This window comes from Hibiscus syriacus, unplaced genomic scaffold, assembly GCF_006381635.1.
Source record: "Hibiscus syriacus cultivar Baekdansim isolate YM2019G1 unplaced genomic scaffold, ASM638163v2 tig00116971_pilon, whole genome shotgun sequence".
NCBI classification, from domain to species: domain Eukaryota; kingdom Viridiplantae; phylum Streptophyta; class Magnoliopsida; order Malvales; family Malvaceae; genus Hibiscus; species Hibiscus syriacus.
In genome coordinates this window covers 899434-913370 of record NW_024063495.1, presented here as the reverse complement: position 1 = coordinate 913370, position 13937 = coordinate 899434, and the positions used below count along the sequence as shown (strand labels likewise).

The 13937-nt window shown below is 35.8% G+C and overlaps 3 protein-coding genes across 6 annotated transcripts; 1 reads left to right on the top strand and 2 right to left on the bottom strand.

The window, feature by feature from the left end:
- Nucleotides 1-1078: 1078 nt before the first annotated feature.
- LOC120192093 (protein LONGIFOLIA 2-like) lies at nt 1079-2628 on the top strand. The gene is made up of 2 exons (XM_039194944.1): nt 1079-1092; nt 1143-2628. The coding sequence occupies exons 1-2, from the start codon at nt 1079-1081 to the stop codon at nt 2626-2628; spliced, it is 1500 nt and encodes a 499-aa protein (XP_039050875.1).
- Nucleotides 2629-3057: 429 nt separating this feature from the next.
- Nucleotides 3058-5925, bottom strand: LOC120191648. 4 transcript variants are annotated; one of them, XR_005522715.1, is made up of 3 exons: nt 5483-5925; nt 5109-5192; nt 3058-3350 (listed from the first exon to the last, which is right to left on the bottom strand). XR_005522715.1 is itself a non-coding variant. In XM_039194555.1 (2 exons), exon 1 carries the CDS (start codon nt 5867-5869, stop codon nt 5483-5485), a length of 387 nt encoding a protein of 128 aa, XP_039050486.1. In that variant the 5' UTR covers nt 5870-5925; the 3' UTR covers nt 3058-3358; nt 5479-5482. The 4 variants fall into 4 exon arrangements, 3 of the variants coding, with proteins under 3 accessions (XP_039050486.1, XP_039050485.1, XP_039050487.1); XM_039194555.1 differs by lacking the exon at nt 5109-5192 and having other exon boundaries at nt 3058-3358; nt 5479-5925; XM_039194554.1 differs by lacking the exon at nt 5109-5192 and having other exon boundaries at nt 5480-5925.
- Nucleotides 5926-9669: 3744 nt separating this feature from the next.
- LOC120192072 (exocyst complex component EXO70E2-like) lies at nt 9670-12592 on the bottom strand. The gene is made up of 2 exons (XM_039194925.1): nt 12434-12592; nt 9670-12251 (listed from the first exon to the last, which is right to left on the bottom strand). Exon 2 carries the CDS (start codon nt 11741-11743, stop codon nt 9809-9811), a length of 1935 nt encoding a protein of 644 aa, XP_039050856.1. The 5' UTR covers nt 11744-12251; nt 12434-12592; the 3' UTR covers nt 9670-9808.
- Between the last annotated feature and the right edge of the window lie 1345 nt (nt 12593-13937).

Genomic DNA, 13937 nt, shown 5'->3' with positions numbered 1-13937 from the left:
TTTAATCTTTCAAATTGAATTTTTAAAAATTGAATATATGAAAAATCGAATAACAAATTGGTATAAATATCCTTTTAAGTCCATGACAATTTCAAAAATATGCAAAGTGATAACTCTAACAAAAAAATAAAAATATTATTTGGTTCAATTTTGAATGGATTCAATGAAAAATCAATCCAATAAGAAATTTGATAGAATGAGAATATTTTGATACTAATATTACTGAAAATGACGATAAATGAAGAACGATGATTAATAATAACGACTGAAAAATTTAGTGCCTAAAATAGATCAAGTTGAACGTTAAAATTCAATGACATGCAGTGCAATTTATCCTAAGAGATTTATAGCTTTTGGGACCACATTGAGGAGAGCAAAGAGGAATGTTATTTACGGAACTTTTAATATATATATATATATATATATATTATTATTACAAAATGCATACAGAGCGGGAAAAAAGAGAAATTCGTGGCAAAGAGAAGGAAGCATCTCCGTAGGATCTCAGCACTCTGAGTAGAATTTAGGAAACCGATGCTGATGGGTTCTTAAAGCAGCCAAGCCAAGGAAAAATTTCACATAGGCCTCCAGAAAATGATGATACGAATATCGGACCAATGTGGGGTTCAATGCGATTCCGACAATGAATCCGACATTCAGGCGTTTTCTCGAAACCAATCTCTGTTGCAAAGACATTCTCGGTGTAACTCTGATCTTCAACCTCACCCTCGATCAACCAGTTTCTGTCTTTCAACCTGTCTGGTCTCCACAGAAGACTCTACATGGTCGCAATGCGTTGATGCACACGGCTTGTGGAATTCAATGTCTAGGGGAACTAATCCGCGCCCTTTAAATGCAAGAGCCAAGCTGATGGGCTTGGAATCGATGCCGTCTTCTTCCTCGGCTGCGGTGAAAACCGGCGGTGTTGCGGATATCAATCGTTTCTTAAGCATGTCTACCAGTGCGAGGAACTCGTTAAAAGATCCTAATTCACCGCGGTGGAAAAATACCAATATGATAATGAATCCTACTTCCAGTTCAAGGATCCTTATTGAGCCAGCACCATGGAGACATAAGGATGGCACTCGAGATGCTCAGAAGCAACCTCTTAAGCATGTAAAAGTTCCGCCCAAGATTCTGAGTTCTTCCACTTCGATTTATAGTGAGATCGATAAAAGATTGAAAGACCTGGAGTTCAAACAATCAGGTAAGGATCTCAGAACTCTTAAACAGATGCTTGAAGCAACGCAAGCAAAGAGATCCCTGAAGACCCATAAAGAAGAACAAACAGCAAACTTGGGTTCTCAGAAGCAACCTCTTAAGCATGTAAAAGTTCCATCCAAGATTCCGAGTCCTTCCACTTCGATTTACAGTGAGATCGATAGAAGATCGAAAGATCGAGGGTTCAAACAACCTGGAGAGGATCTCAGACTACTTCAACAGATACTTGAAGCAACGCAAGCAAAGAGACCCCTGAAGACCCATAAAGAAGAACAAACTGCAAACTTGGGTTCTCAGAAACAACCTCTTAAGCATGTAAAAGTTCCATCCAAGATTCCGAGTCCTTCCACTTCGATTTACAGTGAGATCGATAGAAGATCGAAAGATCGAGGGTTCAAACAACCTGGAGAGGATCTCAGACTACTTCAACAGATACTTGAAGCAACGCAAGCAAAGAGACCCCTGAAGACCCATAAAGAAGAACAAACTGCAAACTTGGGTTCTCAGAAACAACCTCTTAAGCTTGTAAAAGTTCCGTCCAAGATTTCGAGTCCTTCCACTTCGATTTACAGTGAGATCGATAGAAGATCGAAAGATCGAGGGCTCAAACAATCTGGAGAGGATCTCAGACTACTTCAACAGATAGTTGAACCACTGCAAACAAAGGGACTATTGAAGACCGACAAGTTGGTCCAAGAACTAATAAGACTGAGCTCAACTCATGATGAAGCCAGTACAGATTACATTACTTCCCTTCGTGAGAATACGAATCCAGATCACAGATACATTTCTGAGATATTATTAGCCTCTGGCCTTCTACTGAGAGACCTAGGTTCTGGCACGAAAACGTTGTTTCAGCTCCATCCATCAGGCCATCCGATCAACCCGGAGCTATTATTTGTTTTGGAGCAAACCAGAGCAAGGTTTTTTCTATCAGAAGAAGTTCGTAACTATAGAAACGTTTCGCTTTTAAAGCTGGACCGCGTCCGTCGGAAGCTTGTATTTGATTCGGTAAATGAGATTCTTGTTGGAAAGTTGGCTCTATTGGGAGCCTCTGCAGAGCCTTGGATTAACTCCGGAAAGCTGGCAACGAAGACCCTCAATGCACAAAAGCTTCTAAAGGAACTCTGTACGGATATAGAGCAGTTTCAAGCCAAGAAATCAAACAGCAACACGGAGGATGGTCTGAAAAACATATTGTGGGAAGATTTTACGTGTCAATTCAAGAGCTGGACGGATTTCAACGGCGAGATTTACGGGATGATTCTCAATGTTGAACAGATGGTCTTTAAGGATTTAGTCAACGAGATCGTGATCGAGGAAGGGGGTATTTTACTATCCAATCAACAACGCAGACGACGTTTGCAAAAAAACAGTCCTGTTACTTCTTCCACTGTTCTGATTTAATTCTTTTTTTTTTCTTTGCATGAAAGCTTAATATAATTCATGGATAACATTCAGAACTGCAGTCCCTTGTACATGAGATCTTTTATATAAGTTCATGTTTTAAGCAAGTTTTATTCGGTTTATTATCTGAACTCATTGAGCTTCATTGGATCATCCAACCACATAACCACCTTTCAGAGGAGATATCCACAACAAATGAAACCAGAATGATAATCAAATTGATTAGATTTCAAATTCTGATTTGAATATGGAAATATGACCAGAAATATCCACCGAATTGATGAAAAACTAAAAGCCAAATGAATATATGCTCATTTTAAACATGTATCCGTATCCAATACTCGGATACACGTACTGAGTCGAAGTAAAATGAAGATGGAAGCATGGAACAATGGAACTAGAAACAAGAGAGCTAGCTCCATATTCTTCTTTTCTTATTGCAGAATAGCTAATAGAAACCAGATGCTTATCTTGATCTAGTCAATCACATTATCCATCATCCAATTGCAGTTGCATCTGGATTTATACATTCATGCAAATATGCTGAACAATGGAATAAAAAAATCCAGGCAAATAACCTTATTAATGTAGGACACTGCATCCTCTTCAATTTCAAGAGTCTCAAGACACTGCTATGTTAAGATGACCAGCATTTGTTCCACGACAGCTCAGCAGGAGAATGAAACCTGAGAAAACTGGTGCACATTAAAAATTTCCACAGAAACACATGCTAGAAACATTTTTAAAAGTCGGTAATATTAGTTAGGTAAAGCAAGGAACATAAGACACAATCAAAATGAGATTACAAAATATCGATTAACAATTCTATGTTGCTCCAACACTTCATTTTTCTTGAAGTATCCAAGCGGACCATGCCCACCGGATCATATAGCATCACTCTGCTCTATCTATCCTTATCCCCGGTAAGCATAGAAAAAGTGAGGTCCTTTATTTGATAGGTTCAAATATGTATATAAGTTGATAGCGGAAACAAGTTAAGAAACTAGGCTATAAAATCCAGCACACTTAAATATCTTGAATGACCCCATTTTCTAATTAACCAGTGAGTGAAGAAAAAAAACAATTTCTAGAAATTGGGAAGTCATAAAACCACTAGATTTGTATAATAGGTTGGTATACAATTCAAAATTATACATAGGCGTCTTCCAGTAAAGATGACAGAAGCTGTTGAGTGCATGATTTTGCTTTGCAGTCAAGAGAGAGAGAGAGAGTGAGAAGGAGAGCAACTTTACTTTTTAGATCTGAACTTACAGAAAGTAAACGATAAGAAACTAAATTAGCCTAGAAAGAAATGCATCTTATTTCCATCTCTCACCGGCTTTTCAATCCTCAGTTTCAATGGAATATGGTAAGGTCACAAACTGCACTCTACAATTGCAAAGGTGAAGCAGTGCCAAAGCAGTACCACTGAATATGTAAAAGGATTGCCCAATCGAGACTTGAATCACCCTGGAGTGAGTCAAGCAACTTAACGTCTCTGTTCAAATCGTGGAATTCTTAAACTGACCCCCAAGATCAATGACTAACACCTAACCAGCTTTGACACTAAAAATAGCATGGTGAATCAAGTTTAAAGTTTAGGGTTTTTTAAGGAATCCTATGCGAATTTAAAGTTTGCTTGACTTGATACACAATTCAATCTGAATTTGAAGCAAAAGATAAAGCCTTGCCTAAAACACAACATGCATGTAAAAATAGGATAACTGTTTCTATTTTCACTTGACATCGAACAATGCCAAGGTTTAGCACGCTAAAAGTAACATATAGTGCTCAATGAGTTGAAAAATTCTTTTCCCAAAGATATTAAAGTGAACATTTTGTTACACATGACCACATTATTTCCTAGATTCTGTCCACTTAATCCCACATGAACCACTTGATGTTACCAAGTCATAATCACAATTTGCCAATAAATTGGGATAGGGAAAAAAACTACCAGGAAGAACCTATGCTAAGAATGAACAAATGCACCATCAACAACCTCTAGTGCATCAAAGCAACATACAAGATCTAATAATACCTTCAAACTTTGACATCCATATACCAATATGTAAAACCTCATGATGACCCAAATTTCATCCAAAACAAAATGTTCTTGAACCTAATAAATTCGGAAAACCACATTCATCCACAATCCTATAAGTCATCTAGTTCCAATACCTTCTCTTCTACACAACATATAGCAACTCATAATCGATGAACAACATATATATAATAACTCATAATCAAGCTACACTACAATTCAACACAAAGTCCTAGTTGCTTAAAACCCCAAACCACATCAATAGTGAGAAACTAATCACCATATCTCAAAACAGAAAATTAACCAGCACACAAATCTTTAAAGATCAAAATTCATTAAAAAAAACAAATACCCACATCTTAAAACATAACAAGTAGCTAAATTAAGCCTCAAATTTAAATGATAATAGCAATAATTTTCAGGATTCTTATAATCTGACCTATTTCTGGTAGCTTCCACACATACCAATAATGAGAAACCAATCACCTCGTCTCAAAACAGAAATTAACCACTACCAAATCTTTAAAAAAATCAAAATTCATTGGAAAAACAAATACCCACATCTTAAAACATCACGACTAGCTAAATAAAGCCTCAAATTTTAAGAATTTCGATAATCTAACCCATTTATGGTAGCCTTCACACATACTGATAGTGATAAACCAACCATCGCAACTCAAATCAGAAAATTAACCAATGCCTAAATCTTTAAAAGATACAAATTTCATTAAAAACAATACCCACAAACTAAAACATTAAAATCAGAAAAATAAACCCTCAAACTTTAAAAATTTCCATAATCTGACTGACCTATTTCTGGTAGCCTCCACCAATGGCATTCTCATCTTCTTCAACTTTGGCAGTCAAATAAACCTTAGGGAAATCGTTGACATCAAAGGTCTTCTCTTTCATCATTTTCTCCACATCGGCTTTCTTCAAGATGGTGCGAGGGATCGGGGGGCGGTCGCGGCGTTGGTCGCGGGTGTAATATTTGATATCAAAGACGGTTTCGGGGTCAGATGTGGGGACGATGGGCTTCTGTAAAGTGGTGGCCGGGCAGCGAACACGGTACTCCGTGGCTTTGGGCAAAGCGCTCTTGTACTCTGGGTCGGCGCAAGGTCCGGTTATCTCCCATGGCTTCTTGATGTATCGTTTCAGGCTTTGGAAGATGGAGGAGCTGCTTGCTTTGGATGCCATTGATAGACGGTGAATTTTGGAGAAGATGATTCAAATTGGGGATCCAAATTAACTTCTGAAATAAAAAATAAATAAACTGAAAATGATGGTCACCTACTTGGTTAATTTGGTGGGATAAAGCAAATTTTAGTCCTTCAGTTTGACCAATTTTCCAACCTAGTACTTAACATTTGTTTGGTCTATATTCGTCCTTGAACTTAGTAACTTTTCCCTTTTTAATCCTTTTGATTACATGACAATTTGAGGTTGTTTCACATCATCAAATAGATTAAAATGGGCTAAAAGTCCAAGTTCAGGGACTAATCTGAACCAAAACAAAGGACGGAGACCAAGTTGGAAAAAGTTGCTAAGTTTAGGACTAAAAATTACTATATCATCTGGTTAACTAAAGAGGGTAAATTTTACTAGATGTCACTGACTTGAATTATTTAATAAAGATAAAATTTGAGAAATAAAAGGATCATGAAATAAAAAACATTGGGAAAACTATACGTTTAGTATCTAAATTATTACTTTTATTTCATTTTAATACAAACTTTATTTTTCTTAAAAATAATACCTAACATTTAGCTTATATTTTAATTTGGTATCCGCTGTTAAAAAAATATCAGAACTGTTGACGTGATATTTTTTTATTTTTTTAATATTGACGTGATATTATTTTATGATGACACGTCAATCTCACCGTTAAGTTTTTAACAACAGTGTACCAAAATAAAACTTAAACTAAACATTAGGCATGATTTTAAAAATAAATAAAGTTTAGATACAAAAATGAAATAAAAATAATAGTTTATATATTAAATGTGTAGTATACCCTAAAATATAAGAGCTGAATTTATATTTTATGTGTAAGACAAGTTCTAATGATAACATTTGACCAAAAGATGAGTCTCAACAATAAACACCCTAATCCCTAACCCATTCCAAAGGCAACTAAAGCATTAATTTTCAGCGAAGCAATGGCAGACACTATGATCTCTCTCGATAAGGTGAAAGGCTTCTTGTACTCTCAAATTCACGATGAAGAAAATTGGGCACAAAACATGGTATCTCGTTTTCCTTTATTTTTCTTCTTTCTTCTTCGTTGCCTTTTTTATTTAGTTGCGTTTTTAATGTGAATTTGCTAATGGTTTTGTTTTTCTGACATTGGGTCTCTGGGAATTCGTTTAGAGAATTTGATTGTTTAGCGTTATATGAGTAACATCAATTAGAATAGATCCATGCAGATTCACAATGTGCATTTTAACCTATGTTGCCTCTTGTAATGTCCTTCCACTATAGCCATCCTTGGAAATTTTGAATCATCCTATAGTTTAGGTATTTTCTATTGATGATCTAATTTTGTATTCCTGAAATTTTGAAATTTCGTATCTATAGTTTAGGAATTTTCTATTGATGATATAATTTCGTATTCCCGACTTAAAATCTTGTGTCCGGTGCTGACTTTAACCTTCTGTTCATAATACTATTTAGAGAGAAAACAGTGCTCTTTCTGCGGTTGTAAGATTCGAACTTGGTTTAAAAGTTTCCCGTTTTACTGTATTAATTTCTTTTACTTGAAATGGAAGTTTGCTTCTCAGTGTGATCCTGAAGCGGTCTTCTTGTTTCGTGAATGTGCTAGTTAATGAATTTTATTTGCATCCTGAGAAATGGAAGTGTGTTTGTTTCACCCTCCCCCCCACTTTTATTTTGCAGAAACTGCTGCGAGCTGCTGGTTTATTTGCCGAATCGATTCTTCTAATGCGCAGTTACAGTGATCTTATGGCTGTCTAAGGAATGAAGGGTGGATTAAGAGCTTCGGAGTAATCTTGTATTCGGTTACCTTGTTGGCATGGTGTAGTTTTCTCCGCCACGCCAGTTTCAAAATGCATATCCATTTATTTTAGTTTTGAGGATGAAAATTGGTAAGGTGACAATCGCCTCTCTGATATACTCGATGATTTCAAACAATTTAATATGCAAATGTTTGCAATTGAATGAAATGCACACATCCAGATGATTGCTGGAATTGTTTTGGGTTGCTTATTTTAGATATCTAATGCATGCATGCCTTTAAATTTGTAATGGAAAGTAGGACAAAAATGGAGTTCTTTATCGGGGTCAAGACCGTTCTCCTTCGTCATTTCTTGTTGTTATATTCAATCTGAGTAACACTGACCCGGAAAAGGTAAGGAACCCCAGGTAGCTTACTGCAACTTTTGTGATATGCATTAGTTTCTCATCCTGAAAATGGCAATTCAATGAGATCAGATGAGAAAATATTCTCCAGCTTATATAATCTGCATGCGCGTATCTATGTTGCTCGATTATTTTCTTATATAATCAGCTTATAATGCCTGAACTTAAAGCAGATGACATGTTTGATGAGAAGATCACTCACCTTCATCGTTCCATCCATAAAACCTTCAAATTCAACCGAAGTTTTAACCGAAACCCATAATATTTTTTGCTATTGATTAGTAAGAAAATTGGAAACTTGAAAGTAGATAAAAATGAAGAAAATTACGAGTATAAAGTGACATATATGTGTAACGATTGCCGATGAGCCTGAGGTCCATAACCTGGACGATGGTCTCGGATGAAGAAACCGGAGATGGGTTCTCCAGTATGATCGATAACGCATCGTGGGTCACTATTCTTTTTATTTTTCTCTCTTTTGTGTGTGTTTTGGTCACTATTAATTCTTGTATTATATGTAAGTTTTAAATTTAGTTATTGTCATTAATTTGATCACTTTTAGTCCCTATAATTTAATCACATTATTCATGTACTATTTGAATCAGAAATAAAAAATAAAATAACTAAAATTGATCAAATTAGAATATAAAATGTAAATTCGTAACTTACATAGCTTTGTGTGGAAAGATGACGGGGGCCAATTTCTAGTTAAAAGTGTATAGAGAGTTTATTTACGTATTAACAACTTTGGAATGCAGAAGCCACTTGCTTGACTCTAATGCAAATTTAAGTGTTTTATACAAGTTTGCCTGCATCAAGGAAATCGCGAGACAGTTCGGTTGATAACCGGTGCACCGGTGAAGCCATTAGAGCATTAAGAGGACGTTTCCTTAATATGACAGGACCCTGAAGGATGCACCTCTGGTGTGCCATTAGTCATCTGTGGAGCAAATAATTGCCGAAAGCATCTAAGTAGCAAGTCAACTCCGAGATGAGTGCTCTAATATTTACAAAATATGAACAAGTTTGGACAAAATTTATGATCTGTATTTCGGGTCAAGCCGATATTTAAATTATTGGGTGTACCTAACTGCCAATAGCTTGCATTGTGCACATGCACATTAACACCTTCAATTGTGAAGGTCCTTTTCTCGTTGATGAAAACTACATATATCCATAATCATGTTTTAATATAAGATCAAATGCCTCATCAGCATCATATGGTGCTTTTACTCTTTCATTAAACCTGGAGCAGATAAGTGGGGCATCAATGGAGTCCCACTCAATATTAAAAGCGATTGTGAAAGGTAAAGAAAACTTCAGAATTCGAAGCTTATTCCTCGTACGAATTACCATTATCAGCACACATGTATATACTCTTCGTTTTTCTTTAAACTCTCGTGTCCAATGTGTGTTTATATACTCGTGTTTGACACACACCTAAACCCGAAAACAAACAATCCTAACACAAGAATGAACCTAGAGAATGAGATAGATCATATGCCTAGGATGATTTTTTATCATAAAATGTATTGGTTAACACTTGCAGGATATAGCTAAGCATGTTATTTTTCAAGCCAAAAGAAACAAAGATTTGTATGCAATCAGAGAACCAACTTCTGGTACTATAACATGTTAATTATATAATCACATTTACATCTATGACAAGCAAGCGTTTTATCAGGAAAAGAAAATTCTGAAAATGGAAAATGAGTGACAAAGAAAGAAAGAATGGTCGAATTTTATGACCTTAAATGTTCACCATCTGCGTGAATTGCGCAATGATCTTGGCGATCCTTCAAAAAGATCCAAGAGCAACTTTTCCACATGTTCTACAGTGTGCTTAACACACTTGTCTTCGATATGAGCAGGGTTTCTCCCGAGGAATGTTCGATATGCAAGGACTACTTTAAGTGAAGTTGAAATTCGCAAATCTTCACGAAGCTGAGGATCTGGGATACTCCAACTTGTCTGGGTTTTGTATACCTCCTCAAAAGCAATGCTAAAGCCCTTGCATCGTTCTTTGAAGGTCGATTTCGACAAGGAACTTGATCCCGGGTTATCATCCTTGAGGAAATAAATGACTGAACTCCAAGTGGCTCTCTCGTAGTTCTTTGCATGCTGCTGAAACTTTCCATTATGCTTACGAATCCATTCATCTCCAAAGAAGAGTCTGAGTTCTGAGCCCTTAACCTTTTGAACCATGTAATGGATATTGTTCATCAAGAAAATATGTTGTAAAGCCTCATTCTTGTATAGTTGTGACTTCCTATGAAGATTGGACTCCAAAGAACTTGTGATTGATCGAAGGTGACATGCCATGGGACAAGAAGTTGAAAGAGACAAGTTTGGCCCATTATCTGGCTCAATAACTTGATCCTCAACATCGGCATGTTGGCTCTTAAGAAGCAAATTGAGTGTGTTGCAATATTCAGGGAACATCCTGATGTAGTTCATTACATATTTATTGAGAGGGTGAACTCCACCACCAGGGAAGGGGTACAATGATCCATTAGAAGAAATAGCAACTCGAAATGCCTCAAATGCTGCTATTGAAGAGTCACCCAAGCTCTCCAAAAGCTCATGGAACTGGAGCCGGACAAAAGAACCAGCCTCTTCCGGGAACAGTGTATCTATGTCCCGGAGAAGATCTGCCAAAGTTTCGTACATGTCAAGCAAACGAAGCAGCTTTTCAGGTTGATGAGGCCCCATTGCTACAGCTTCTCCGAAGTTCAAGAGGCAAAGAATTGTTGCCTTTGAGATCTCAAGAAAACAAAACGAACTAACAGATCCGAAGTCCCCTAAGACCTGATCGCATAACTGTTTTTCGCTAGCAAGATAGACTCGAACAATGATCTTCATGGACCAGGTCCATTTATTCATCTTGCTACTCATGTTAGTCCATTCCAATTTCAGCACATCCTCGATGCTGAGTTTCTCCGTGTCAAGAATGGCAAAGTACTGCTCCAATGCTTCTTTCCGTACACCAATGAAAGCTTCACAAAATTCCGGACCATAATTTGAAGTAAACATAACCTTTGCAATGGACTTGATATCAGGAATCACATCTGCATGGATCAAATCTACAATAAACTCACCAATTTCATCACTCGAGCAGTTTCGGCTTGATGTTTCCTCGGCTGGTTCATCTTCAACTGAAACAAATGACTCATCATAAACAACATACGTTTGAGTAGATCTAGAAGACATGTATTTGGGGTCGAACTGTTGCCTATGCTGAACAACTATATGAATAAGCTCTTCCTCAAGCCTAGACATTGCCATCTGCAAAACACTCATTGCACGGTGGATAAGTTCCTTCTGCTTCCTATTTTCATGTACAGATAACCCTTGTAAACCATCAACTAGCGTCTGAATTTCATCAACAGCTTCAAGATACTCGGAAGCTTCCCTAGGCCCAGAGTCCCATATCATCCTCGGATCTGATTCCCAACTCAGAATCTTTCTCTCTGCTTGTTTGAGTCGCTCCTCAACATCCAGAAATCCCCTTCCTCCCTTGCTGTCTGTATTTGAAGTTATCATCGACAAATGAGCATCAAGATCGATAAGGATTTTCCGCAAATCATCACTAAGATTCTTAGTTGCTCCCAATGCCTTGACAATATGATGAGCTGCAGCAACAACGTGAAGATCTCCTTCGGATGTCGGGATAGTAGATTGACATCCGTCCATATCAAAACCAATAATAGACAAAAGAAACCGAATAAACCAATCAAGTGTAATCGACTAAACACTAAGTAACTTCCCAGGCAATCAATCAAGCCAAGCCTTTCAATGGACCAATGATATCTAGAACCCAAACCATATACTAGCCAAAACCATGATTCAGATTCACTAAACCCCGGATAGATCAAGAGCAGATCAACACAATCGGATGGTTTGGAACTCAAAGAATTCGATCAAAACAGTTTACAACTTGACAACTCCACACTCCAGCCAAATCAAAAGTATCATAATTCAGATTTAATAAACCCCAGATACAATCAAGAGCAGAACAACACGATTGGATGCTTTCGAGTTCGAAGAAATCGATTAAACGATATATAACTTGATAAATCAAAAGGATGATGATATGAATTGAATAAACCCCAGATACAATCGACAGCAGATCTACACAAACGGATGCTTTTCGAATTCGAAGAAATCAAACAAGCAGTTTACAAACTGATAACTCCCCACCCTAGATAAATAAAAAGGGAATTTCAGATGATCCACTTAGAACATTACTTAAAAAAAGGTTGAACTGAAATGACAAAAGGTAAGCCTTGTACTTAGCCATTTATAAAATAAAAATTAATCTTAAAGATCACATGACAAATAATAGTTTAAAAATTTAGGAAAAAAAAAGGAAACCCATCAAACCTTAGAACTTGTTTTCCTTGAAATCATCGAAATCCAGCAGCATCAACCCATAAAAAGAAAAGAAATAAAGTCAAACGAACATCAAAGGGAGGGTTGTGAAAGAGACTAAAGAGGTGAATTTCGTGGGAAAAAGCAGAAGTGGGATTGTTTTCCTTTCTCAAATTCGTACTTTTAAATTTTGATAATTGAACTTCTTTTTTATATGTTTATTTTCCATTTTTGAAGGAGTTTAATTGAATACTCTCAGTTTGCTGGAAAATTTTTAAAGTCGTGGGTACGTACAGTCAAGGCTTGTCTAGCTTTTGACCAGTGACCCAACGGCACCGTTTTGTAAACCACTTCGGTTATACATTTCTACTATGGCTAAAATATCCTCCAAGTCCCTGTACTCTCTATACATTTGATATTTGGTCTCTCTACTTTTTAAATTCAATTATTGACATTGTTAAAACTCTATTGTTAAATTCAAATCTATTACATGACTTATACAAGTTAATGTTTTCTTTATTTTAACATGCATATCAACAAATTTAGCAGAAGAATTTTAATGGATTAAATAGTTAAACTTAATATTTTAAATCTAAAAAAATAAAGGGATTAAATTTATAAAAAAAATGTGAAGGTGAAATTCCAAATATATACAGAATACAAAGACTTGTAGTATATTTTAACTTTCGTGTTGATGTCTTATTTTTGTATTTTTCTTTATGTTACAATTGTATTTAACAGTTTAAAGTTATATTTTCTTTTGTGCATATAATGAAATGTAAAAAGAATATAATTTTTGTAGTCTCTAAAAAAGTTTAACTCCCAAAAATTAATAATTTAATTATGATTCTATAAATATAATTTAATATAAGGGTTAATATAAAAATAAGTGTCCAAACTATACAGTTTTCTCTAAAATGGCGCCTAAACTTTTTTTTTCAGTCAATTTAAGTGCCTAACATTATAAACTTGACTACTTTCAGTGCCTCATCCATAATGACTGTTAAAAAGTCTCGTTAAGTGACTCGTGTCACGCTTCGGTAATTATAAAATTTATTTAAAAAGTTAATTTTTTTTATATTTTTAAAAAACCCTATTTTTCTAAAATTACAAAAATCCTAAACCTTAAACCTCTAACTCTAACCCTAATTTATCCATTTCTAGCCACAACCATCGACATCGTCGTTGTCCTTGCAGTCTCCATTGTCATTCGTCCTTGCCCCTTGTTGAAAACCTTTTGATGTTTCGATATAACAAATTAAATTAAAAGAATTTTTATTTTTGAAAATGATTTTTCTAAGCATATTCGATATATTAAATCGAATATCAAAATATTACTCCGAGTCTTTCAAAGTTCATTTTAATCCTTACTAAAGTGTAAAATTGTGTTTTATACTTAAACTATTTTAAAATAATTTTACAAAGTATTTCGAGCCTTAATAGAGCCAAAAATATTTTCTTTTTAAAGGGTTTCAAGAAAAATCAGATTGTCCAAGGGGTACAGATTCCCCCCCAG

What these genes read in the sequence shown, in the direction of transcription:
- LOC120191648 (XM_039194555.1), bottom strand. Translation starts at nt 5,869, where the DNA reads ATGGCATCCAAAGCAAGCAGCTCCTCCATCTTCCAAAGCCTGAAACGA.
- LOC120192072 (XM_039194925.1), bottom strand. Translation starts at nt 11,743, where the DNA reads ATGGACGGATGTCAATCTACTATCCCGACATCCGAAGGAGATCTTCAC.